Genomic DNA, 25687 nt, shown 5'->3' with positions numbered 1-25687 from the left:
AGTTTCAGGGAGAGCATAAGGGAACAATTGACAGGAATGGGGGAAAGAAATACAGAAGAAGAAGAATGGGTAGCTTTGAGGGATGAAGTAGTGAAGGCAGCAGAGGATCAAGTAGGTAAAAAGACGAGGGCTAGTAGAAATACTTGGGTAACAGAAGAAATATTGAATTTAATTGATAAAAGGAGAAAATATAAAAATGCTGTAAATGAAGCAGGCAAAAAGAAATACAAACGTCTCAAAAATGATATCGACAGAATGTGCAAAATGGCTAAGGAGGGATGGCTAGAGGACAAATGTAAGGATGTAGAGGCTTATCTCACTAGGGGTAAGATAGATACTGCCTACAGGAAAATTAAAGAGACCTTTGGAGATAAGAGAACCACTTGTATGAACATCAAGAGCTCAGGTGGAAACCAGTTCTAAGCAAAGAAGGGAAAGCAGAAAGGTGGAAGGAGTATGTAGAGGGTCTATACAAGGGCGATGTACTTGAGGACAATATTATGGAAATGGGAGAGGATGTAGATGAAGATGAAATGGGAGATATGACACTGCGTGAAGAGTTTGACAGAGCACTGAAAGACCTGAGTCGGAACAAGGGCCCCGGAGTAGACAACAATCGATTGGAACTACTGACGGCCTTGGGAGAGCCAGTCCTGTCAAAACTCTACCATCTGGTGAGCATTTTTGTATGAAACTGGCGAAATACCCTCACACTTCAAGAAGAATATAATAATTCCAATCCCAACGAAAGCAGGTGTTGACAGAAAATACCCGAACAATCAGTTTAATAAGCCACAGCTGCAAAATACTAACACGAATTCTTTACAGACAAATGGAAAAACTAGTAGAAGCCGACCTAGGGTAAGATCAGTTTGGATTCCGTAGAAACACTGGAACACGTGAGTCAATACTGACCTTACGACTTATCTTAGAAGAAAGATTAAGGAAAGGCAAACCTACGTTTCTAGTATTTGTAGACTTAGAGAAAGCTTTTGATAATGTTGACTGGAATACTCTCTTTCAAATTCTAAAGGTGGCACGGGTAAAATACAGGGAGCGGAAGGCTATTTACAATTTGTACAGAAACCAGATGGCAGTTATAAGAGTCGAGGGACATGAAAGGGAAGCAGTGGTTGGGAAGGGAGTAAGACAGGGTTGTAGCCTCTCCCCGATGTTATTCAATCTGTATATTGAGCAAGCAGTTAAGGAAACAAAAGAAACATTCGGAGTAGGTATTAAAATCCATGGAGAAGAAATAAAAACTTTGAGGTTCACCGATGACATTGTAATTCTGTCAGAGACAGCAAAGGATCTGGAAGAGCAGTTGAACGGAATTGACAGTGTCTTGAAAGGAGGATATAAGATGAACATCAACAAAAGCAAAACGAGGATAATGGAATGTAGTCGAATTAAGTCGGGTGATGCTGAGGGAATTAGATTAGGAAATGAGACACTTAAAGTAGTAAAGGAGTTTTGCTATTTGGGGAGCAAAACAAATGATGATGGTCGAAGTAGAGAGGATATAAAATGTAGACTGGCAATGGCAATGAAAGCGTTTCTGAAGAAGAGAAATTTGTTAACATCGAGTATAGATTTAAGTGTCAGGAAGTCGTTTTTGAAAGTATTTGTATGGAGTGTAGCCATGTATGGAAGTGAAACATGGACGATAAATAGTTTGGACAAAAATAGAATAGAAGCTTTCGAAATGTGGTGCTACAGAAGAATGCTGAAGATAAGGTGGGTGGATCACGTAACTAATGAGGAGGTATTAAATAGGATTGGGGAGAGAGAAGTTTGTGGAACAACTTGACTAGAAGAAGGGATCGGTTGGTAGGACATGTTCTGAGGCACAAGGGATCACTAATTTAGTATTGGAGGGCAGCGTGGAGGGTAAAAGTCGTAGAGGGAGACCAAGAGATGAATACACTAAGCAGATTCAGAAGGATGTATGTTGCAGTAGGTACTGGGAGATGAAGAAGCTTGCACAGGATAGAGTAGCATGGAGAGCTGCATCAAACCAGTCTCAGGACTGAAGACCACAACAACAACAACAACAATATGGACCTTGTACAAAAAGGGATTCTGTAGACAGCTACGGCCGCCCACTCCCATGGTTCCAGAACCTCAGCCTAAGGTGTGACTCGCGTCGCGCTCGTGAGATTGTAAGTTGCTGATAGCACAGCTGGCAGTAGGGCTGCGTCCGGTTTCAATGGCTCGGCGGCAGAACTGAAAAAAATAAAAAAAATAAAAAATAAAAAGGAAAGCAGTTTATATGCCCGTCATAAACCGGCTCGTGAATGCAACCGGCCATTCCTATTCTTTACCGTTATTAGTGACGAGAAATGGTGTCTTTATGCTGACATAAGGAAGAGAAGTAGCTGAGTACAAACAGCAACTCCCCGTCCAAGGATCTGCGCGCATCTACAAAATGTAATATCATGCATATGGTCAACAAATGAGACGTCATGCAGACACAATCTAAGAACAACGACCAGGAAGACTGTGTGAATTGATGCCAGTCCACGATATCGACCGCCCGCAAAAACACTATAGGCTACAGAGTCGGACTGGGAAGTCACTCCACACCCACCTTATTCATCTGATGTTGCATTGTCGGATTTTCACCTTTCCCGCTCTCTATCGAGAACTTCGGTTCCGAAAGAAAAATGTGCTGTGAACGTAGCTGAAAGTTTTCTTTCCCTCAAAGCCACGTGATTGGGAATGCAAGGGGATGGCGTAGGTTACATTCAGTCAGAAAGATTCCCAACAATTAATAATAAAACGGTATTTATTAAATATGAAGAAATACTCAACAAAAATAATGCTTCTTTTTGTGAAATGTCCAGTGAAGTAGACGTTTGAAATTACTACGAGTCCTCTAAAATATTAAAGTCCTGTCACTGTGCCTCTTAGCGATGCCTACGGAGAGCCCAGAACTGACCTACGATGCCTTCGGAGCCTCAGTCTAGGAGCTGGCGGCTGTAGCCCCTTGCGGACCTCAGTATGGTTCGTACTGCCAACCCATACAGCTGATGTACAACGAGTGTTTCGAGCGCGGTTTATCGATTGTGTAGCGGCACTCTCTGACCTCGTGAGTACCGTCAGTACAGAGAAGTTACCGTAGCGTATCTGTTCCAATTATTAAACTTACGGAATGTCGCAACGAAATTTTCCACACTAACAACCTAATGTCCACCAACATAAACTCACGTCGACTTACCTTGTTCGATGCCTGAAAATAATTTACACGCAGAGATAACGTGCCAAAATCTATCATCTGATTCCAACCTTGCTTCATAATACATAACGTTTTCAGAATATGTTCCTTTTCAACCACTGTTCGCCTAACATCACGTTAACCTGATAACTACAGCCTGTGTTCAGGTGTTCAGCAAATTTGAGCAAAACATGACTGAAAGAAACAGTCTACCTAGAAGTGGCTGAGCAAAACACGTGATGTTAACACCGAATAAATTGCTCCTCAAAAAAACGGACACAAATTACAAGTTTACAATGTATACACATTCAACTTTACTAAACAAGCTTATATCGTGGGAGCAACAATCCGATATCTTTTAGCAAGCCGACTCACTCTTTCTCATAAAACTTGCTGCATCAAATATGAAACAGACTAAAATGAGATTGGAAATGATGCAGTAACCAACTTCTCTGTACTTGATAAATCCGCACTCTCTCTCTCTCTCTCTCACCTACCACCAATGAATGTGAACACGCGTGAGTAGCACAGAATTCATCACTGCAAAATAACTTGGAATTGTCTTACCGGTAATCTTGCGATTCTTACAAATTGTTCAACGTCATAGTCATCTATCAGAGAAAAGTAATTTCATCAGTACTCCATCAAATATGGCTCCAAAACCAGACACGTCTTAGCAGTCGAATTACATTACTCGAAAGGTAATGGCTGACCACCTTTGAACAAGGAAGGCACACGGATACTCCGCCGCAGAGGCACGTGATTGGCTGAGCGCCAAGCGCTCACCAAAAACAAGCATTACGATGCAGTGGTTATGCAAAGAATTTACGAACACATTGGTATCGGCATGTGTTGTAGCTTGCTGTCTCAGTATCTCGGAAGGAGTTGTTGAATAGATGTGACAGATCTTCAAAAACGCAAATTAGGCGATGAGAAAATGAAAGAGCAAACAACAGGCGTCTTTCGACTGTCTATATAAACACTACTCTTCTTAGTCGCAATTCTTTACGGTGTTCTTGTATTCTTTTATGTAGTACACACCCGAATAAGAGTTGCAACACCCATCTCCCGCTGTTCAACTCCTCTTGTAATTTCAAAGTTTTATAGAAGCGTATTGGAATTCTAACATGAACTTGGTGGTAATTAGCGTTGCTGCTGTAACCTCTAATTTTATAGATCACATATTTAGATTTTTGTATTCAACAGGAAACGAGGTCGTATTTCTCTCAGGCACATTAAATTAGCAATAAATCACATGTCAAATGCCACGTTTAGCCCAGCAAGATGTCATCATGTTAAGTATAAACGAATTATTCTACTCTGAAGTTGAGCATGTTCATCTACATCATCGCATATACTCTACATGCCACTGCACAATGGATGTTGGATGGTGCTTCGTACCAATATTAGCGGTTTTCTCTCATTTCCATTTCGTGTATATATTTACAAGACGTCCAAGTGCCTTGTCAAATTCTCCCCAATGCCATTAATGATTTCGAAACCGCAACCCTTTCATCGCCAATTTAAATCCATGAAACGCTAATACGTCACGTGCAGCGAAATATGTGGAGAATAGTCGTTTGATTTTAGTCACGAAACTCGTTAACTGAAATTGTCATCAGACGCATTGTCAATGTGAAGTAACATTGAGCTTACGTCCAGTATCTAGAGTCTTCCTTTTCGACATGTCTCACTGAACGTCTTCGAAAGGCTTACTGTTCGACAATGAGGCAAAAATTCAGAAGACACAATTCCAAAGACAATTAAACTATCAGTTTGATACTGGATGAAGGCTCTTCTGTTTTATAAGCGCAAAACTCCTTTGTTAACCAATTCTATGATGACAGCACGTTTGTCCATGTGTCGCAGCTAAGAAGCTTTTAGCTTTTTTCGTGTGCTCACCGTCTCAGTGTAAGTCTCGTTGTCTTCAGTTGGTTCAGGGAGTTTCTTGTAAACATTCACTGCCATGCGGAGTGGCCGAGCGGCTTAAGGCGCCATGTCACGGATTGCGCGGCCCTTCCCGCCGGAGGTTCGAGTCCTCCCTCGGGCATAGGTGTGTGTGTTGTTCTTAGCATAAGTTAGTTTAAGTAGTGTGTAAATCTAGGGACCGATGACCTTAGCAGTTTGCTCCCTTAGGAATTCACGCACATTTAAGAAAGAAAAAAAAAATTCACTCGCTGTTGTTTCTGTACTTCGGTCACGTGATGACGAAATATATTTGTTAAAACTTGACGCATACTCATTATTTCAGTTAAGCCTTCATGACGCACAGCAGTTTAGATCAGAAATCTCTGCCATCGGTGCTCTGTGACGTAGACAATGGTTGGCTCGAACGAGATTCTAAATGTGAGCAGCACCACCAGTTCAGGTATAAAGGCCCACGTTTCCACTAGATTAGTGGAAACTTTTGCATAGAGTTATTCATTCTTAACATACGGTTTGAGTTGTACCATCATCTTCTTCCAAAAGTTCAACTCTTATCGTAGTACCAAAATTTCCTTGAACGTTATACTTCCTTTCACTCAAATAACAATAAAATTCGGAAATAGAACGAGAATCCAAAAAGAACAAGAATAAATGCCAATACTTGGTAGGGCGTGACCTATACACTGGTGCCAACACTACGTCGCTCGTACACTTCTTTGAAAAAAAAGAATAGTTACTATTTTTTTAAGCTCCCACATATACTGTGCAGTCACTGGATGATGATGATGATGATGTTGGTTGGTAGGGAACTCAACATCGTGGACATCAGCGCCCGTACAAGTTCCTATCTTTCCATTTACAGTCTCGTCACTATACGAATGATGATGAAGACAGCAGAAACACCCAGTCCCCGGACGGAGAAAAATCCTCGACCCCGCCGGGAATCGAGCCCGGGACCCCGTGATCCAGAGACAGCAACGCTAGCCACTGGACCACGAGCTGCAGACTGCAGGCGCTCGAGCCAGTGGGGTTCTTGTAGAAGAAGTGGTCCTAATTTGGGCTACCATTTACTGTTTAAGACGTATCTCACGTTGGAAATTAGTTAATGAACATTAAAGTAAAAAATACTTTCAAGTAGCCTGCTTTAACCCATTGAAGTAAAATGTCACACAATGTCACTTTTTTTAAATTCTGGATTTCAGAAAATACTAGGATAGGACTCCTGTCGAGGTTTGTGATTTGGGTTAATCACGGGTGTAAGACAGAGTTTTTAGCAACACCACGCGTATTATTAAAATCAACCAAATTTCCCAAATACCTTTTTCATTTACAGAGTGCCAAATACAGTTTAGTGGAAGGTTGGTGGCAATGGTGGCGTAATTTGCAGTGTCTGTTAATGTGGCGGCGATGCAGTCTTGACAGTGCTGTGGGCCTCATCCTGCTACAGATCTTCTTGGCGTCGGAATTATATTTTCACTGAGCCAAACCCATTCCATGATAATAGTATCACCTAACGCTGCATCCGAGGTCCGTAAATACAGCTCTTAAGCTCCTCTGGCCTCAAAACACCAACAATATGAGCCAAAATGATCCGCTACAGCTAGCGAGATGTTAACCACAGCACTGTTGAGCCCAGACTCCTTACCAATCACAACGGACGAGTTGCCACTTGCGTGCCAACCACACTTTTTCCACTACGCCAGGCTACTTCCGTAGCTGCGTGACTTACCCCATCTTTTATATACAACCCTACATTCCCTAACTATAGACCAAGTCATTTACAGTGCATTATATAACAATCATTCCAGTAGTTATTTAAATCCACAACCACAGTTTAACAACATCGTTCAAAAGGTTCATATAACTAAAACTGTATATACGTAGTCAGAAAATTTCCATGACAGATACAACACTATAGATAAGCAACGCTACAAGTTGACATATAAATATCGATGCAGATACAAAATAGATCGAAAATACGTGTTACAAGGTGACTTGAAGACTTTCGCTTGACCAAAACCGTTTGTCGGTATTTACTGCACAGTAGTTGACGTCACAACATACCGTAACAGAGATTTCCGTAGAGTCTAACTCACGTCTTTTGTAGTAAACGTAATTGTCCATGTTCCAATCAGATCATGTGCCACATAGCATTTTTATGTTTCATTTCCCGAATATGTGTCGGCAAGTCCTGCTTGCAGGACCGGCGAGGCAAACAGAAGCTCTGGATGGACGAAAACAGCTTGGTAAGGAATGTCAGATATAAGGCTCATCGTTAGCTGTACGTACCAAACAATTCAATGTACTTATACGTGATAAAAATGTGTTACTCTAAATCCAACTTAGCAGCTACATACACCTATTCTAGAATTTCTGAAGTTCTCTAGGGGTTTGCAGTCCCTAAATTTAGGAGTGCTACGTGAAACCGAGCTCTTTTCTTGTGTGGCGAGATTGAGGCCAGTTTTACACTTGACATTGTCCTAGAAAATATGTAGACTTAGAGATTGTATTGATTTGAGAAGTCGTGTAAAAACCCAACCCAGCAGGCTTGGGCCAGAAATTGAACCACAGTACTTCAGTGATAGGGCTGTATCTCACTGACATCTAAGGTACTTGATACGAGTATCTAGAAGGTAACAATGTTTCAAGAAATATCATACATCTCCAAACCAACCATCGAACATATCATCTGTTGGCAGCCGTGATGTCAAAGGTGGACGAGTCGGTTGGACGTGTGGCGGCGGCGTTGCAGCAGCGCGGCATGCTGGAGAACTCCATCATCGTCTTCATTGCTGATAATGGCGCCCCTTCGTCAGGCCAGTACAACAACTGGGGCTCCAACTATCCACTGAGAGGGGTGAGTTTGAATTCCTACAGACGGTAAGATCAACCTTTTATTCATCAAGCTTTTCTCGAGACATGTCGAACTTTTCTCATATACGCTTCATGAAAGGCTGAAGATAATGTTCGTTATAATATTTATATGAAGGCAAGCCAGAATGAAAGTACAATAATTGAAAGAAACCTTTTATTTGGAAAGAACTATGTAACTACTTCTTACTGTATAAGCACCCGCATTCTCAAACTAGCTCGGTACATCTCTTGACAGGTTTCCTAATATCGGCCTGAAGTACACTCCGTGCCTTCGCACCCACTCACTCTTCATGGTGTGACGATTTCTTTATCTGTTAGACTTGTAGAATCCTTTGGATTTGTTCTGTCAAGAGACTGAGCTACTTCAAACCTGAGGGGGTCTAGTTGTAATTACTCATTCAGGAGGCACCATAAAAACCTGTAGATAAACTGCAAAAATGAAATCCTCTGCACATAAACGATTTCTGATAACCTTTAATACGCCCTTACTTCGCGTTTACTCTGACTAATCATATGATATTGCGTGTAAAACCTTCTTACCCTAATCCCTTGTGATGAAAAATTCAAGGAAGTCAAGGAATAATCCACTTGCTCAGAATGTAGTTAATCAAATAACACTTGTGAACGAATCAGTAATTCAGGCAATATAATGAAAGGCAGCAGAGCATCACAGAAAAATCTTCATGTAACACATCACACTGCTCATTCATGTTAATCAAAACTGTGTAAACTACTTAATCACATACAACAGCAATTAATGACAACACTCTTGTATTTCCTCATAAATCACACAATGTTGCACCAACAATCCCTGACTAACTATGATGTTCAGCAAACACAATCAAATTTCGGCTGACTAGTTTTCTAACTAGTATTAGAACATTAAACTAAGAATGACATAACGGATCAGATTTCAAATTTTTATGTTTATATGACGAGTTTGTGCTCAGATTAATTTCTCAGCACAGTTTCATCGGCAACGGTTTGAAAGATGACAAGGAGGTGATGTTATATGGCAGTTAATCCATAAACTGCCACGCAGTATGTTTTATAATGTACTATGCACACTCCAACAGTCAATGTGGATGATCCTTCAACGCTGCATCAGCTGCAGACAGTATTCAGCACTACTCATGACTACTTCTCTTCCTTTCTTTTTAATATGGTGAGGTGGACTTGTTGTTTCCTGCAGTATTGAGACTAGTTTTTAGCTGGCTGGCACAATGCGGAAGCTTACTTAAAAGGACCAGAAGGGGTCCTTTGTTCACTTATGAAATGTTTCCGTACTCATTTCAGTGAATAATCCATTTGTTTATGGTAATGAAACAATGTTTATAGCAACTGCTAGTTTCTTTTATAGTCAGATGAGCTCCTTCATTAATATATCCTTGGAGCCTCCCTTCCCTGCGAGTCACCAGGTAGTGGGCTTATAGAATCTTAGGGATACGGTGAAAAGCTCTACATACATCTGACACTTGTATTTTGAAATTTTTTGCTATAGGTAATGATCGATGTATCGATTTCATATGCTAACTGCTCACCAATGATTACTGTGTGGCTGAGGATGTTTCCCTCTTCCTCCTCAGAACGCCTTAAATGTGACTTTCCATTTCGAAATATTTCTGTAGTGTTCATACAGCAGAAGACATGGTATCCAAAGAGCACAAACCTCACGATGTTTTAGAAATTCATGGACGATTGTAATGCTGAACAACTGTTAATGCTCAGATCACGGACAACATCGTAAATGCTTCTACGACGATCATCACGAACCATTTGTACAATTGTCTGAATTCCCCATCCTATTTTGAAGTGGATGGCCCCCTCAACCGCTCTTCATTGCAAGCGGATACACACCCACCTTTAAAAGAACTTATCCACTTGCAAATGTTCCGTTCTTGAAGATACACTCCTGGAAATTGAAATAAGAACACCGTGAATTCATTGTCCCAGGAAGGGGAAACTTTATTGACACATTCCTGGGGTCAGATACATCACATGATCACACTGACAGAACCACAGGCACATAGACACAGGCAACAGAGCATGCACAATGTCGGCACTAGTACAGTGTATATCCAACTTTCGCAGCAATGCAGGCTGCTATTCTCCCATGGAGACGATCGTAGAGATGCTGGATGTAGTCCTGTGGAACGGCTTGCCATGCCATTTCCACCTGGCGCCTCAGTTGGACCAGCGTTCGTGCTGGACGTGCAGACCGCTTCATCCAGTCCCAAACATTCTCAATGGGGGACAGATCCGGAGATCTTGCTGGCCAGGGTAGTTGACTTACACCTTCTAGAGCACGTTGGGTGACACGGGATACATGCGGACGTGCATTGTCCTGTTGGAACAGCAAGTTCCCTTGCCGGTCTAGGAATGGTAGAACGATGGGTTCGATGACGGTTTGGATGTACCGTGCACTATTCAGTGTCCCCTCGACGATCACCAGTGGTGTACGGCCAGTGTAGGAGATCGCTCCCCACACCATGATGCCGGGTGTTGGCCCTGTGTGCCTCGGTCGTATGCAGTCCTGATTGTGGCGCTCACCTGCACGGCGCCAAACAGGCATACGACCATCATTGGCACCAAGGCAGAAGCGACTCTCATCGCTGAAGACGACACGTCTCCATTCGTCCCTCCATTCACGCCTGTCGCGACACCACTGGAGGCGGGCTGCACGATGTTGGGGCGTGAGTGGAAGACGGCCTAACGGTGTGCGGGACCGTAGCCCAGCTTCATGGAGACGGTTGCGAATGGTCCTCGCCGATACCCCAGGAGCAACAGTGTCCCTAATTTGCTGGGAAGTGGCGGTGCGGTCCCCTACGGCACTGCGTAGGATCCTACGGTCTTGGCGTGCATCCGTGCGTCGCTGCGGTCCGGTCCCACGTCGACGGGCACGTGCACCTTCCGCCGACCACTGGCGACAACATCGATGTACTGTGGAGACCTCACGCCCCACGTGTTGAGCAATTCGGCGGTACGTCCACCCGGCCTCCCGCATGCCCACTATACGCCCTCGCTCAAAGTCCGTCAACTGCACATACGGTTCACGTCCACGCTGTCGCGGCATGCTACCAGTGTTACAGACTGCGATGGAGCTCCGTATGCCACGGCAAACTGGCTGACACTGACGGCGGCGATGCACAAATGCTGCGCAGCTAGCGCCATTCGACGGCCAACACCGCGGTTCCTGGTGTGTCCGCTGTGCCGTGCGTGTGATCATTGCTTGTACAGCCCTCTCGCAGTGTCCGGAGCAAGTATGGTGGGTCTGACACACCGGTGTCAGTGTGTTCTTTTTTCCATTTCCAGCAGTGTAGATGTTACTATACTGCAGCTGAATTCTGTGAGTAATCTTCGCAGTATATGTTCGTTCAGAATACAGAAAATGAATCTCTTCTCTCACTTCGATTTTGATTCATACAAGTAAAAGATCTCTCATAGTAATATTCTCTGAAATCACTACCAAAAAAAAAATGCTATTCACTGAAACAACAGAGCTAATGGACAAGAGCAAATAAAATTAAAGAATGCCAGTTTGAGCCAGAGCTGTCAGTCCACTGAGCAGAAAAAAGTATTCCTTTCATTCATTGACTTGCGCTTGCACAACATATTTCGTAATGTAGTGACACGCTAAAATCGTATCCTTTTCTGTATGTTGTTCACTGTTTATTTCTTAGATTATGTGTGTGGTTTTTTTTTTCTATTTAAGAGGTGGAATCTCTAGTTTTTGTGTCTGTAAAGTATAGGGAAAGGCAATCTGTAGTGCTTTTGTCATTTATTTCTTAGTTTTGTAGATCCAACAACCGTTCGCTCCCTCCTAGTCTGGCAGACAGGTTCCAGATGTCGCCTGCTATCCACCAACAGAGTAGCGAGTTACTTGTTTAGCCTTTTCCGGGATGTATGCATTCTGTTTGTGGAAAAAGGAGGAGCTGCTTGTGATCCACCTGAAGGCACTTTCGGCTAGGGGCAGCCATCTTGAGGCTACTGCCTCACGGTGGCGAACTGAGGGGGACGCCTTAGGTGCCGCTAATTCGCCCACAGGCTCTGCTACCGAGGCATCGCCCAGTGTAACAGACACGGTGGATCTGTCTTCATAGCAGGTTGAGTGCCGGGTGGTAACGCGTTCGCGTTGCTCCTGTGAGATGGTCAATATGGAGGCTGACTGCTTGGGCTCAGCCATTCACCCTGTGAGTGGTGCCAGTTTCTTCGGCAGTATCCGATCACTCGCACGGGGTTGACGGATTTGCTAGTTTCGGGATCTCCAACGTTAGGCACGTTGTGGAGCCTCTTAGGGAAACACCGTTCGGTGCCAGAAAGCTATTCAATGTGCACTTGCTATGTATGCTGGAGAGCTCATCTGAAATGTGGAGGAGGCCCGGCCTGCGGCTCTCTAGCGTGCAGGATGGACTAATCTGCAAGTTGTGGTTCATGTCGGCCCCAATGACGCCTCTTGCGCGGGTCCTGAGGCCACCCTGAGTTCTTACAGACGGCTGACGGAAGTGGTGAAGACTGATGGCCTCGTGTGTGGTATGCAAGCAGAGCTCGTAATTTGCAGCATTGTTCCCAGAGTTTGTTCGGGGTTCATTGGTTTGGAGGAAAAGGCTTCGACCCAGTGTCGGTCTTGGCTGCAGATTTCTGTACATGCGTCAAAAGATGAAGAATTGTAGAATTCCCCGTGGTAGATTCAGGGCTGCACTGCACAAAAGAAGCAGCTTCTCGGGTAGCAGAGCAACTGTAAAGTGCACATGGATATTTTAAGGCTAAGAGGAAATTTGAGGTACTGTGATGAACACTCGCCAGTCGACACGTACATAGCGAAAACAGACCACGTTCAGTGTAAAGACATGTTGAGTGTCAAAATTTTTTTAGTACAGTACAAGTATTCGTAAAAAATTCCCGAATTGGCTACCCTCCTCACGCTCAAGCTATTCTTGGGGCCGATCGCTGGCTGAAATCTGAAGTAGAAAGTTCTAAAACACACTGTAAGGCATTAAAAACGACGCACGACGAAGCAGTTATCCGAATGGGTCGAAAATTGGTAGATGTGACGTGACATGACATGTGCAGGCAAACGTATGATTACAATTTCAGAAAAATTGGATGATTTATTCGGGAGAAAGAGCTACACAAATTGAAAAACTCAGGAGAGTGTTGGTCAACGTCTGGCCATTATGCAAGCCGTTACTCGGCTTGGCATTGATTGATAAAATTATTGCGTGTCTCCTCATGGATATTGTGCTAGATTCTGCTCAAGAGCCCGTTAGATGGCCAAAATCCCGAACTGTGTGTAGGGCCCGTAATGTTCCAAACGTTCTGAATCGGGGCAATGTGCGGCGACCTTTCTGTCTAAGGTAGGATTCGACAAGCACAAAGACCAGCAAAAGAAACTGTCGCCGTTTTCGGGCGGGCATTAGCTTGCTCAAATGTGAACCCCGAATGGCATGCCATGAAAGGCACGAAACCGGGCACAGAATATCTTCGATATACCTCTGTACTGTAAAGTTGACGGAAATGACCACCAAATGGGTCTTTCTATGAAATGAATTGGCACCACAGACCATCACTCCAGTTTGTCAGGATAACAGTGACTTTGGTATCCCATCGCTGTCTGGAGCGTGTCGATACACGTCTTATACGGTCATCAGTTCGAAACGGGACTGATGACTGAAGACAATTATATTCCAGTTAATGAGGTTCTTGACCCCGATAACCACCGCAGACGTGAAACAGCATAGGGAATGACTGTTAGCGGTACAATATACCATCCTTCATGGCTTGCGTAATAGGTGTGTTCAGTAGTTTGCTAAACAGCGCCGAAATCTTTCGCACGATGTCTCATTGTCAAGTAACGTAACTCGAAGATACTTGGAAAATACGTAGAAATAACTGCTGCAACATCTGGCAGAAGGCAACGAAATAAATATACGATGAGACGAACAGAAATAAGAGTTTTACTCAAAGACATTAATTACACTGAACCCACCACTATTCATCGTGGTCCCCTGCACATAACAAATGGCGTGGGATGGTTCTTTATAAGGTGTGTGATCACCATGGACAACATTACATGTTCGTGGAATAGCCCCGATGCTAACTGGGGAGTTGGTAAGGAGTCATTGTCGTAGGGCGTTCCATTCTTCCACCAGTGCGGTTGAAACTGCTTGATTGTCGTTAGTGCATGTCGACATACTGCAATAAATCTTCCCAACGCGTGCCACAAGTGGTCGACGGGATGTAAGTCGCGGGAATAGGCATGCCAGTTCATTCGCCAAATATCCTCTAGTTTCAAGAGCCTCTACTACTCCTTCTTCTCCCCCTCATCCTCCTCCTCCTCCTCATGCACTGTTCGATACAGTCACGCATTGTTGTCCGTAAAACTGAAGGAGTGGCCGAATGCACCCCTGAGAAGATGCAGATGGAGGAACACAGTGTCACTATAACGCTGAGCGGTGAGTCTGTCATGTTCAAAGATAATCTCACATCTGCCAGTGCGAAAACTGTACCACGTCTAGAACACGATGAATACTCATACTTTAGCAGCCTTCATAGGCTACAGTACGGCTCTACATTGATCTGGGAGCAATGAATTATCAGCTGCGAATCCGTTTTTGATGGAAGACAGACAAGAATTGAAACAGGAAGGGCAGAAAACACAGCTCACCCACTACGCCATAAGCTAAACTGCTTGACTGAGGACAACTGCTGCCCCGACGTAATTCGAGGGAAGAAGGTAATTATACTAGTTCAAAGTTACAAACAAGAAAGATAGGCCGTCACCTGAATTTCGCTTGGAATACGAACTCCTAAATTGCAGGCCCAAAATTTTCTTGAAAAGCATTCGGATTTATCATCCGCTTCTACTACTACACTACTTGCCATTAAAATTGCTACAGCAAGGAGAGATGCAGATGACAAACGGGTATTCATTCGAGAAATTCACTACTGGCCATTAAAATTGCTACACCAGGAAGAAATGCAGATGATAAACGGGTATTCATTGGACACATATGTTGAAATGCCATGTGATTACATTTTCACGCAATATGGGTGCATAGATCCTGAGGTTTGACCTGTGGTCTAGGGGTAGCGTGTTTGATTCATAGTCAAAACGTCTTCGGTCCCGGGTTCGATCTCGGCCACTGCCTAAATTTTGATAAATAATCAGCATTGGCGGCGGAAGACTTCCGGCATAAGAAGTCAGCCTCATTCTGCCAACGGCCTTGTCAAAGAGGGCGGAGGAGCGGATAGAGGTTCAGGGCACTCTCTTGTCCTAGGGGTGGGAAATTGCCCCTAAAGGCGGAAGAATCAGCAATGATCAACGACATGAGGATGCAGAAGGCAATGGAAACCACTGCATTAAAGACACGTAACGTGTATCCACAGGACATGTGGCCTGTAATTGAAGAAGTGTCATGATGATCTCTCCATTGGCAAAGGATTCCGGAATAGTCCCCCATTCGGATCTCCGGGAGGGGACTGACAAGGGGGAGGTTACCACGAGAAAAAGATTGAATAATCAACGAACGGATAACGTTCTACGAGTCAGGGCGTGGAATGTCAGAATCTTGAACGTGGTAGGGAAACTAGAAAATCTGAAAAGGGAAATGCAAAGGCTCAATCTAGATATAGTAGGGGTCAGTGAAGTGACGTGGAAGGAAGACAAGGATTTCTGGTCAGATGAGTATCGGGTAATATCAACAGCAGCAGAAAATGGTATAACAGGTGTAGGATTCGTTATGAATAGGAAGGTAGGGCTGAGGGTGTGTTACTGTGAACAGTTCAGTGACCGGGTTGTTCTAATCAGAATCGACATCAGACCAACACCGACAACGATAGTTCAGGTATAAATGCCGACGTCGTAAGCTGAAGATGAACAGATGAAGAAAGTGTATGAGGATATTGAAATGGTAATGCAGTATGTAAAGGGGGACGAAAATCTAATAGTCATGGGCGACTGGAATGCAGTTGTAGGGGAAGGAGTAGAAGAAAAGGTTACAGGAGAATATGGGCTTGGGACAAGGAATGAAAGAGGAGAGAGACTAATTGAGTTCTGTAACAAGTTTCAGCTAGTAATAGCGAATACCCTGTTCAAGAATCACAAGAGGAGGAGGTATACTTGGAAAAGGCCGGGAGATACGGGAAGATTTCAGTTAGATTACATCATGGTCAGACAGAGATTCCGAAATAAGATACTGGATTGTAAGACGTACCCAGGAGCAGGTATAGACTCAGATCACAATATAGTAGTGATGAAGAGTAGGCTGAAGTTCAAGACATTAGTCAGGAAGAATCAATACGCAAAGAAATGGGATACCGAAGTACTAAGGAATGACGAGATACGTTTGAAGTTCTCTAACGCTATAGATGCAGCAATAAGGAACAGCGCAGCAGGCAGTACAGTGGGAGAGGAATGGACATCTCTAAAAAGGGCCATCACAGAAGTTGGGAAGGAAAACATAGGTACAAAGAAGGTAGCTGCGAAGAAACCGTGGGTAACAGAAGAAATACTTCAGTTGATTGATGAAAGGAGGGAGTACAAACATGTTCCGGGAAAATCAGGAATACAGAAATACAAGTCGCTGAGGAATGAAATAAATGGGAAGAGCGGGGAAGCTATGACGAAATGGCTGCAGGAAAAATGTGCGGTTAAAGGCGCTGCAGTCTGGAACCGCAAGACCGCTACGGTCGCAGGTTCGAATCCTGCCTAGGGCATGGATGTTTGTGATGTCCTTAGGTTAGTTAGGTTTAACTAGTTCTAAGTTCTAGGGGACTAATGACCTCAGCAGTTGAGTCCCATAGTGCTCAGAGCCATTTGAACCATTTGAAAAATGTGAAGACATCGAAAAGACATGATTGTCGGAAGGACAGACTCAGCATACAGGAAAGTCAAAACAACCTTTGGTGACATTAAAAGCAACGGTGGTAACATTAAGAGTACAACGGGAATTCCACTGCTAAATGCAGAGGAAAGAGCAGATAGGTGGAAAGAATACATTGAAAGCCTTTATGAAGGTGAAGATTTTTCAGATGTGATAGAAGAATAAACAGGAGTCGATTTAGAAGAGATAGGGGATCCAGTATTAGAATCGGAACTTAAAAGAGCTTTGGAGGACTTACGGTCAAATAAGGAAGAAAGGATAGATAACATTCCATCAGAATTTCTAAAATCATTGGGGGAAGTGGCGACAAAACGACTATTCACGTTGGTGTGTAGAAAATATGAGTCTGGCGATATACCATCTGACTTTCGGAAAAGCATCATCCACACAATTCCGAAGACGGCAAGAGCTGACAAGTGCCAGAATTATCGCACAAACAGCTTAACAGCTCGTGCATCGAAGTTGCTTACTAGGATAATATACAGAAGAATGGAAAAGAAAATTAAGAATGCGCTAGGTGACGATCAGTTTGGCTTTAGGAAAAGTAAAGGGACGAGAGAGGCAATTCTGACGTTACTGCTAATAATGGAAGCAAGGCTAAAGAAAAATAAAGACACTTTCATAGGATTTGTCGACCTGGAAAAAGCGTTCGACAATATAAAATGGTGCAAGCTGTTCGAGATTCTGAAAAAAGTAGGGGTAAGCTATAGGGAGAGACGGGTCATATACAATATGTACAACAACCAAGACGGAATAATAAGAGTGGACGATCAACAACGAAGTGCTCTTATTAAGAAGGGTGTAAGACAAGGCTTTAGCCTTTCGCCCCTACTCTTCGATCTGTACATCGAGGAAGCAATGATGGAAATAAAAGGAAGGTTCGGGAGTGGAATTAAAATACAAGGTGAAAGGATATCAATGATACTATTCGCTGATGACATTGCTATCCTGAGTGAAAGTGAAGAAGAATTAAATGATCTGCTGAACGGAATGAACAGTCTAATGAGTACACAGTATGGTTTGAGAATAAATCGGAGAAAGACGAAGGTAATGAGAAGTAGTAGAAATGAGAACAGCGAGAAACTTAACATCAGGATTGATGGTCACGAAGTCAATGAAGTTAAGGAATTCTGCTACCTAGGCAGTAAAATAACCAATGACGGACGGAGCAAGGAGGACATCAAAAGCAGACTCACTGTGGCAAGAAAGGCATTTCTGGCCAAGAGAAGTCTACTAATATCAAATACCGGCCTTAATTTGAGGAAGAAATTTCTGAGGATGTACGTCTGGAGTACAGCATTGTATGGTAGTGAAACATGGACTGTGGCGAAACCGGAACAGAAGAGAATCGAAGCATTTGAGATGTGGTGCTATAGACGTATGTTGAAAATTAGGTGGACTGATCAGGTAAGGAATGAGGAGGTTCTACGCAGAATCGGAGAGGAAAGGAATAAAACACTGATAAGGAGAAGGGACAGGATGATAGGACATCTGCTAAGCCATGAGGGAATGACTTCCGTGGTACTAGAAGGAGCTGTAGAGGGCAAAAACTGTAGAGGAAGACCGAGATTGGAATACGTCAAGCAAATAATCGAGGACGTAGGTTGCAAGTGCTACTCTGAGATGAAGAGGTTAGCACAGGAAAGGAATTCGTGGCGGGCCGCATCAAACCAGTCAGTAGACTGATGACAAAAAAAAAAAAAAAGATCCTGAGAAATGAGTACCCAGAACAACCAACTCTGGCCGTAATAAAGGCCTAGAGACGCCTGGGCATTGAGTGAAACAGAGCTTGGATGGCGTGCACAGGTACAGCTGCCCATGCAGCTACAACACGGTACCACAGTTCATTAAGAGTAGTGACTGGCCTATTGCGACGAGCCAGTTCCTCGGCCACCATTGACCAGACGTTTTCAATTGGTGAGAGATCTGGAGAATGTTCTGACCAGGGCAGCAGTGGAACATTTTCTGTATCCCGAAATGCCCGTAAAAGACCTGCAACTTGCGGTGGTGCATTATCCTGCTGAAATGTAGGGTTTCGCAGGGATCGAATGAAGAATAGTGCCACGGGTCGTAACACATCTGAAATGTAACGTCCACTGTTCAAAGTGTCGTCGATGAGGACATCGGGGGATACGCCAGTATGGCGATGACGAATACACGCTTCCAGTGTGCGTTCAGCCATTCGTGCACCCAGGTTCGTCGTTGAGTACACCATCGCTGCCGCTCCTGTCTGTGATGCAGCGTCAAGGGTAACCGCAGCCATGGTCTCCGAGCTGATAGTCCATGCTGCTGCAAACGTCGTCGGACTGTTCGTGCAGATGGTTGTTGTCTTGCAAACGTCCCCATCTGTTGACTCAGGGATCGAGACGTGGCTGCACGATTCGTTACAGCCATGCATATAAGATGCCTGTCACCTCGACTGCGAGTGATGAGTGATACGAGGCCGTTGGGATCCAGCACAGCGTACCGTACTACCCTCCTGAACCCACCGATTCCATATTCTGCTAACAGTCATTGGATCTCGACCAATGCGAGCAGCAATGTCGCGATACGTTAAAACGCAATCGCCATAGGCTACAATCCGACCTCTATCAAAGTCGGAAACTTGATGCTACGCATTTCTTCTCCTTACACGAGGCATCACAACATCGTTTCACCAGATAACGCCGGTCAATTGCTGTTTGTGTATGACAAATCGGTTGGAAACTTTTCTCATGTCAGCACGTTGTAGGTGTCGGTACCGGCGCCAACCTTGTGTGAATGCTCTGAAAAGCTAATCATTTGCGAATCACAGCATCTTCTTACTGTCGGTTAAATTTCACGTCTGTAGCACGTCATCTAGGTGGTATACATGATAATGAATAATACATTTGTCAATACTCAACTACCTGGCTACGTTGTAGTAACAAAGGCCGTTCAATAAATAAATCTCCGGCCCTAGTGGCCGAGCGGTTCTAGGCGCTACAGTCTGGAACCACGCGATCGCTACGGTCGCAGGTTCGAATCCTGCCTCTGGCACGGATGTGTGTGATGTCCTTAGGTTAGTTAGGTTTAAGTCGTTCTAAGTTCTAGGGGACTCATGACCTTAGCAGTTGAGTCCCATAGTGCTCAGAGCCATTTGAACCATTTTTTGTTTACTACTTTTTTCTGGTTTACCTTGCTGTAGTTTAAACCATGAAACGTTCCCTTAGAAAAATTATTACTGGTAAACTTCTACGTTATTTGATTTTCAAACAGCTGAGCAAAACTCAACGTACTCTAACAGTTTTCTCTTACTTATTCTGATCATCACTAAACTGACACACAATATTTTTACCGCAACACAATCTGACTTTCAATAGTCCCTACAAAAGAATGGCCCTGACTAACAGTAACCTCTACCTTTCATGAATCACTTACCTCACAACAATACTGCAATATAGCGAGCGCCAATACTGCCAAGTAAATAAAAGATTCTAACTGTTGAAGGCCCTAACTATTGATAGGCATAGTTAGCAAATGGAAGATTTTGATAGAGAACAAACAATGTATTTACGTTAATAATGTTCAAAAGTCACCATATATATCTATCAATTCATGACAACCATCTTTACAAAATTCCTTTTTCTATCGGACACACGTCCAGATCGTCCGCGTATAGTAACCTCTCAAAACTCCTGCATCTCTCTCTCCCCATCCACCACTGCTGGCTGCTCACCTCCAATTGCCCAACGCTACGCGATGTTTACAGCCAACTGCCCACCTCTACAGAAGCGAATATTCCAACAATGAATCCAACCAGCCACAGACTGCACACAGCACTGTCAGTGATTTTCATAAAGAGCGCTACATGGCGTTACCAACATGAAAACCTAAAAATCCTACTCACAACTACTCTTGATTGCTAATTGTTCCCAGCCAATTTTAAAATTTTAATTTATTTTCCTTTCACAATTACTTTTAACACGTTTTCTATTACTCTGCCAGAAGGTTTAATAATTTTGGAGCGTTAACGAAAACGCGTTGTATACTGCCAGCCTATGTATTCAACATTTGCCGGCCTGCTCACATCTTTGTACTTTTACAGTGCGCACGTTTCAGATAGAGAAATTCCTTTTACAGCGAAGTAAAAGTGGCTAAATCAGATGATATGACTCTATTTTTATTATAAGAGAAAAAAGTCTAACATGTCGTAATGAAACCTTTTTGAGTTTGTTTGACGGGGAGATCACTGCTGTTTTCGTGCTTTATACGGAATGTGAGTGACATAAAAAGTCCACCGCCCCTCAGATCTCTCCAAAAAAATAAAATAAAGTAAAACAAAACAAAATGAGTGCCAGTAAGCTACTGCTTGTCCAAGTAGAGCTGCGTGTAATACATGAATTCACCTGCATCTGACCTGTACTGTGCCAGTGTTGGTAAAGTTACGAAAGGGAAAAGTGTATAGAGAAAAAAGTGTTCATGGTGTTTTGGTTGTGATATTACTCTTTTTGTTCCTGAACGTTTCAAAATATATTACAGTGCCGTATGTCGAATACAACACGGGTGAGGCTGTCATATAGAAGTTATTTTAGGAAACAGGGCGAGATCTGATAAAAAGAATTTGCACGTCTCTGTTTAGAATACACTGTAAAGATGTTTTTATGGTAGCCATAACAGTGTTGACTATTTCACGAGATATTATTTCAAACTCAGCATATTCAATTTTTTAACGGCACTTGCTTCTTAATCAGTTAATCGTCTTTTTTTAAAGTCCGTCACGAATGTTGAAAATCATTGTGATATCGTGGCTTAATTTGGCGCTATTAGTATTACAAATAATGTACGACTATGTTACGCATCCTGTCAGCGGTGTATTACCTTAGAGAATATACGTAAATGACCTACACAGTAGACAACGTCCCGCTCTTTGCGGGTGACGATGTTGTATACAGAGAAGTGACAGCGCTAGAAAATTGTGGCGTAATGCAGGAAGACCTGTACAGGATCCACGCTTGATGCAGGGAGTGGTAGTTGACAATGAGTATAACCAAGTGTAACGTATTACGAACACATAGAAGGAAACTCCCTTCATTGCTTGATTACATGACTGCAGAACAATCACTGCAAGCAGTTACTTCCATAAAATATTCAGGAATGGGCGCACGGGGCAGTTTGAACAGGATCGACCACATACAATTAATCACGGATAAGGCAGATGTCTGGCTGAGATTCACTGAGAGAATCCTCAAGAAATACAGTCCATCAATAAAGGAAGTAGCTTACAAAACATCATTCGACCAAACCTTGAATATTGTTGGTCAGTCTGCGATCAGCATCAGATAGCATTGGTAGAGGAAACATAGAAGATCCAATGAACAACTGGGCGTCTCCTTACAGGTTCATTTAGCAGGCGTGAAAGCGTCACAGTCATCTCCAGTGGCACACGCAGCAAACGAGGCGTTCTAAATCACCGTGTGATAATGATGTTTGGTTTTTGGGCGCTCAACTGCGTGGTCATCAGCGCCCGTACAGAGTTCCAATCTTTACACGGTCCAATCTAGCCACTTTCACGAATGATGATGATGAAACGATAAGGACAACACAAACACCCAGTCTCCAGGCAGAGAAAATCCCAAGGCCGGTCGGGAATCGAACCCAGGACTCCGTGATCCAGAGGCAGCAACGCTAGTCACAAAACCACGACCTGCTGACTGATCATCGTAAGGTATACTGTTCCTAAGAGAATCAACCAATAGATTGCTTGCTCCTACAAATACGTCGCGAAAAGACCATGAAGGTCAAATTAGAGAGATTCGGCCCGACACAGGACACTTACAAGCAATTGTTCTTCGCGCGAACTATTAGCGACTGAACAGAAAAAAAGGTGGAATTCACATTGAGACTCCCTGATAAACCTGCAGGACAGGACAGGTTGTTTAAGTGGTGGAAAGGGGCCAAAATAAGCGGCTGTCAATTACACTCGAACATACAAACATTTATTTGATCAAACATTACAAGAGCCAAGAAAAAAATCACAGCTTTAGTTCTGGAACTTAATTAGCGGATGAATGTGCCTTACTATCTCATGCCTTAAGGGCAAGGCTACTTTAATTTAAAAGCGGCTGAAAGCCAATAACTTAAAGCTCAACGAAAGTCAGAGCCTTGAAAGGCAAAGCCTTATCTTAAAATAGTTCCTCAATTAGCCTGGAGGTCCAAAGATTCTGACACTTTAAGAGCAAACAACTTAAATCCAAAATCGGCTGAAGGCACAACACTTAAGACTCAATACCATTAATTTTGAAAATGCCAAAGGCTTTACGTAAAAAAGTTCTTAAATTGGGCTGAAGGCCCAAGCCATCTGACGCCTTAAGGGCAAATCAACCTTAATATAAAAATCTGCTAGAATCCATACAAGTACAAACGACAAGAACATACAAGAAGAGGCAGTACAACCAAGGCGCTCAGAAGTACCGAGGGTCGGCCTGGAATTCAAACACTAACGCTCGCTTAGGTGAGACAGGCAGTCGGCCCAACCATTGTCGATCCGACGACAACCCAACCGACAGACAGTCAGTGGACCCACCTACAAGATAACCTCCACTTCACTCTACCAGCTTCACAACAGGGAGTTCAATGGAAGAACGTAGAAGGCATTGGCGCCCACAACTAACTACACATTGAGCTGTCAAACTACACAGCGTGCTGTACAGCGACAACACGATGAGAAAAATAAATTGCCTGAATTTACGTCAATGGCTGGGCAGGTAACCGGAACGGTGACAGCCACAGGGCAGAAGATTCCGCTGGGGCACTTACACTCCTGGAAATGGAAAAAAGAACACATTGACACCGGTGTGTCAGACCCACCATACTTGCTCCGGACACTGCGAGAGGGCTGTACAAGCAATGATCACACGCACGGCACAGCGGACACACCAGGAACCGCGGTGTTGGCCGTCGAGTGGCGCTAGCTGCGCAGCATTTGTGCACCGCCGCCGTCAGTGTCAGCCAGTTTGCCGTGGCATACGGAGCTCCATCGCAGTCTTTAACACTGGTAGCATGCCGCGACAGCGTGGACGTGAACCGTATGTACAGTTGACGGACTTTGAGCGAGGGCGTATAGTGGGCATGCGGGAGGCCGGGTGGACGTACCGCCGAATTGCTCAACACGTGGGGCGTGAGGTCTCCACAGTACATCGATGTTGTCGCCAGTGGTCGGCGGAAGGTGCACGTGCCCGTCGACCTGGGACCGGACCGCAGCGACGCACGGATGCACGCCAAGACCGTAGGATCCTACGCAGTGCCGTAGGGGACCGCACCGCCACTTCCCAGCAAATTAGGGACACTGTTGCTCCTGGGGTATCGGCGAGGACCATTCGCAACCGTCTCCATGAAGCTGGGCTACGGTCTCGCACACCGTTAGGCCGTCTTCCGCTCACGCCCCAACATCGTGCAGCACGCCTCCAGTGGTGTCGCGACAGGCGTGAATGGAGGGACGAATGGAGACGTGTCGTCTTCAGCGATGAGAGTCGCTTCTGCCTTGGTGCCAATGATGGTCGTATGCGTGTTTGGCGCCGTGCAGGTGAGCGCCACAATCAGGACTGCATACGACCGAGGCACACAGGGCCAACACCCGGCATCATGGTGTGGGGAGCGATCTCCTACACTGGCCGTACACCACTGGTGATCGTCGAGGGGACACTGAATAGTGCACGGTACATCCAAACCGTCATCGAACCCATCGTTCTACCATTCCTAGACCGGCAAGGGAACTTGCTATTCCAACAGGACAATGCACGTCCGCATGTATCCCGTGCCACCCAACGTGCTCTAGAAGGTGTAAGTCAACTACCCTGGCCAGCAAGATCTCCGGATCTGTCCCCCATTGAGCATGTTTGGGACTGGATGAAGCGTCGTCTCACGCGGTCTGCACGTCCAGCACGAACGCTGGTCCAACTGAGGCGCCAGGTGGAAATGGCATGGCAAGCCGTTCCACAGGACTACATCCAGCATCTCTACGATCGTCTCCATGGGAGAATAGCAGCCTGCATTGCTGCGAAAGGTGGATATACACTGTACTAGTGCCGACATTGTGCATGCTCTGTTGCCTGTGTCTATGTGCCTGTGGTACTGTCAGTGTGATCATGTGATGTATCTGACCCCAGGAATGTGTCGATAAAGTTTCCCCTTCCTAGGACAATGAATTCACGGTGTTCTTATTTCAATTTCCAGGAGTGTATATTCAAATAACCAAGTACAGTTAAACTCAACCGGAGGGTAGCTAAAATTTGCCCTCTTCAAAATACATGTTGTTTCTCGCGGGAATATCACAACAGCCGACATCAAACTCCAAACGACACAACGTGAACAGTCGTGATTTGCTGGCAGATTAAGTCAAAACTCAACTTTCACGTCCAAGATAGGTGAGCCACGAACATCGTAGGAATGGGAACAGTACTACAGACTCCAACACCGCACAGAGGCTGCCACCTGGCCTGGCAAAACCATCCACCACAGAGATTTCCTCGCTGCTCCACGCCAACCGACAACTGCCTGTACATAGCCCAGCCGGAAATTATAAGCACCCGGCGAAAGATATTCCAACGTGCGAATATCGACAGAAACCGCTGCAGCCACTCGCAGAAAGAGATGATAACAGCATAATCCCGACAACTGGGTGGGAAAACACAGAATAGCAACCAAGGTTTAATCCAACGCATAGCAGAGTCAGCCATGGCTCAAACAGTGATACACATTGACGGGAAAATATCAAAATACGAAGAATGAGTTGTGTGGTACGAACGAAAATTAGTAAGCGTGTAACTAC

At 44.3% G+C, this 25687-nt stretch overlaps 1 protein-coding gene across 1 annotated transcript in view; it reads left to right on the top strand.

Moving 5' to 3' along the window:
- Positions 1–25687, top strand: part of LOC126251446 (arylsulfatase B-like) — a 113324-nt gene that overhangs the window by 50257 nt on the left and 37380 nt on the right. The window contains exon 6 of the mRNA XM_049951873.1: positions 7843–8000. Within this exon, the coding sequence (XP_049807830.1) occupies positions 7843–8000 (158 nt within the window). The remainder of the gene's footprint in view (positions 1–7842; positions 8001–25687) is intronic.

The sequence above is a fragment of the Schistocerca nitens genome, chromosome 4 (assembly GCF_023898315.1).
Source record: "Schistocerca nitens isolate TAMUIC-IGC-003100 chromosome 4, iqSchNite1.1, whole genome shotgun sequence".
Classification (NCBI taxonomy): Eukaryota; Metazoa; Arthropoda; class Insecta; order Orthoptera; family Acrididae; genus Schistocerca; species Schistocerca nitens.
Note: the sequence above shows the minus strand (reverse complement) of the source record. Positions and strands in the feature narration are given on the sequence as shown.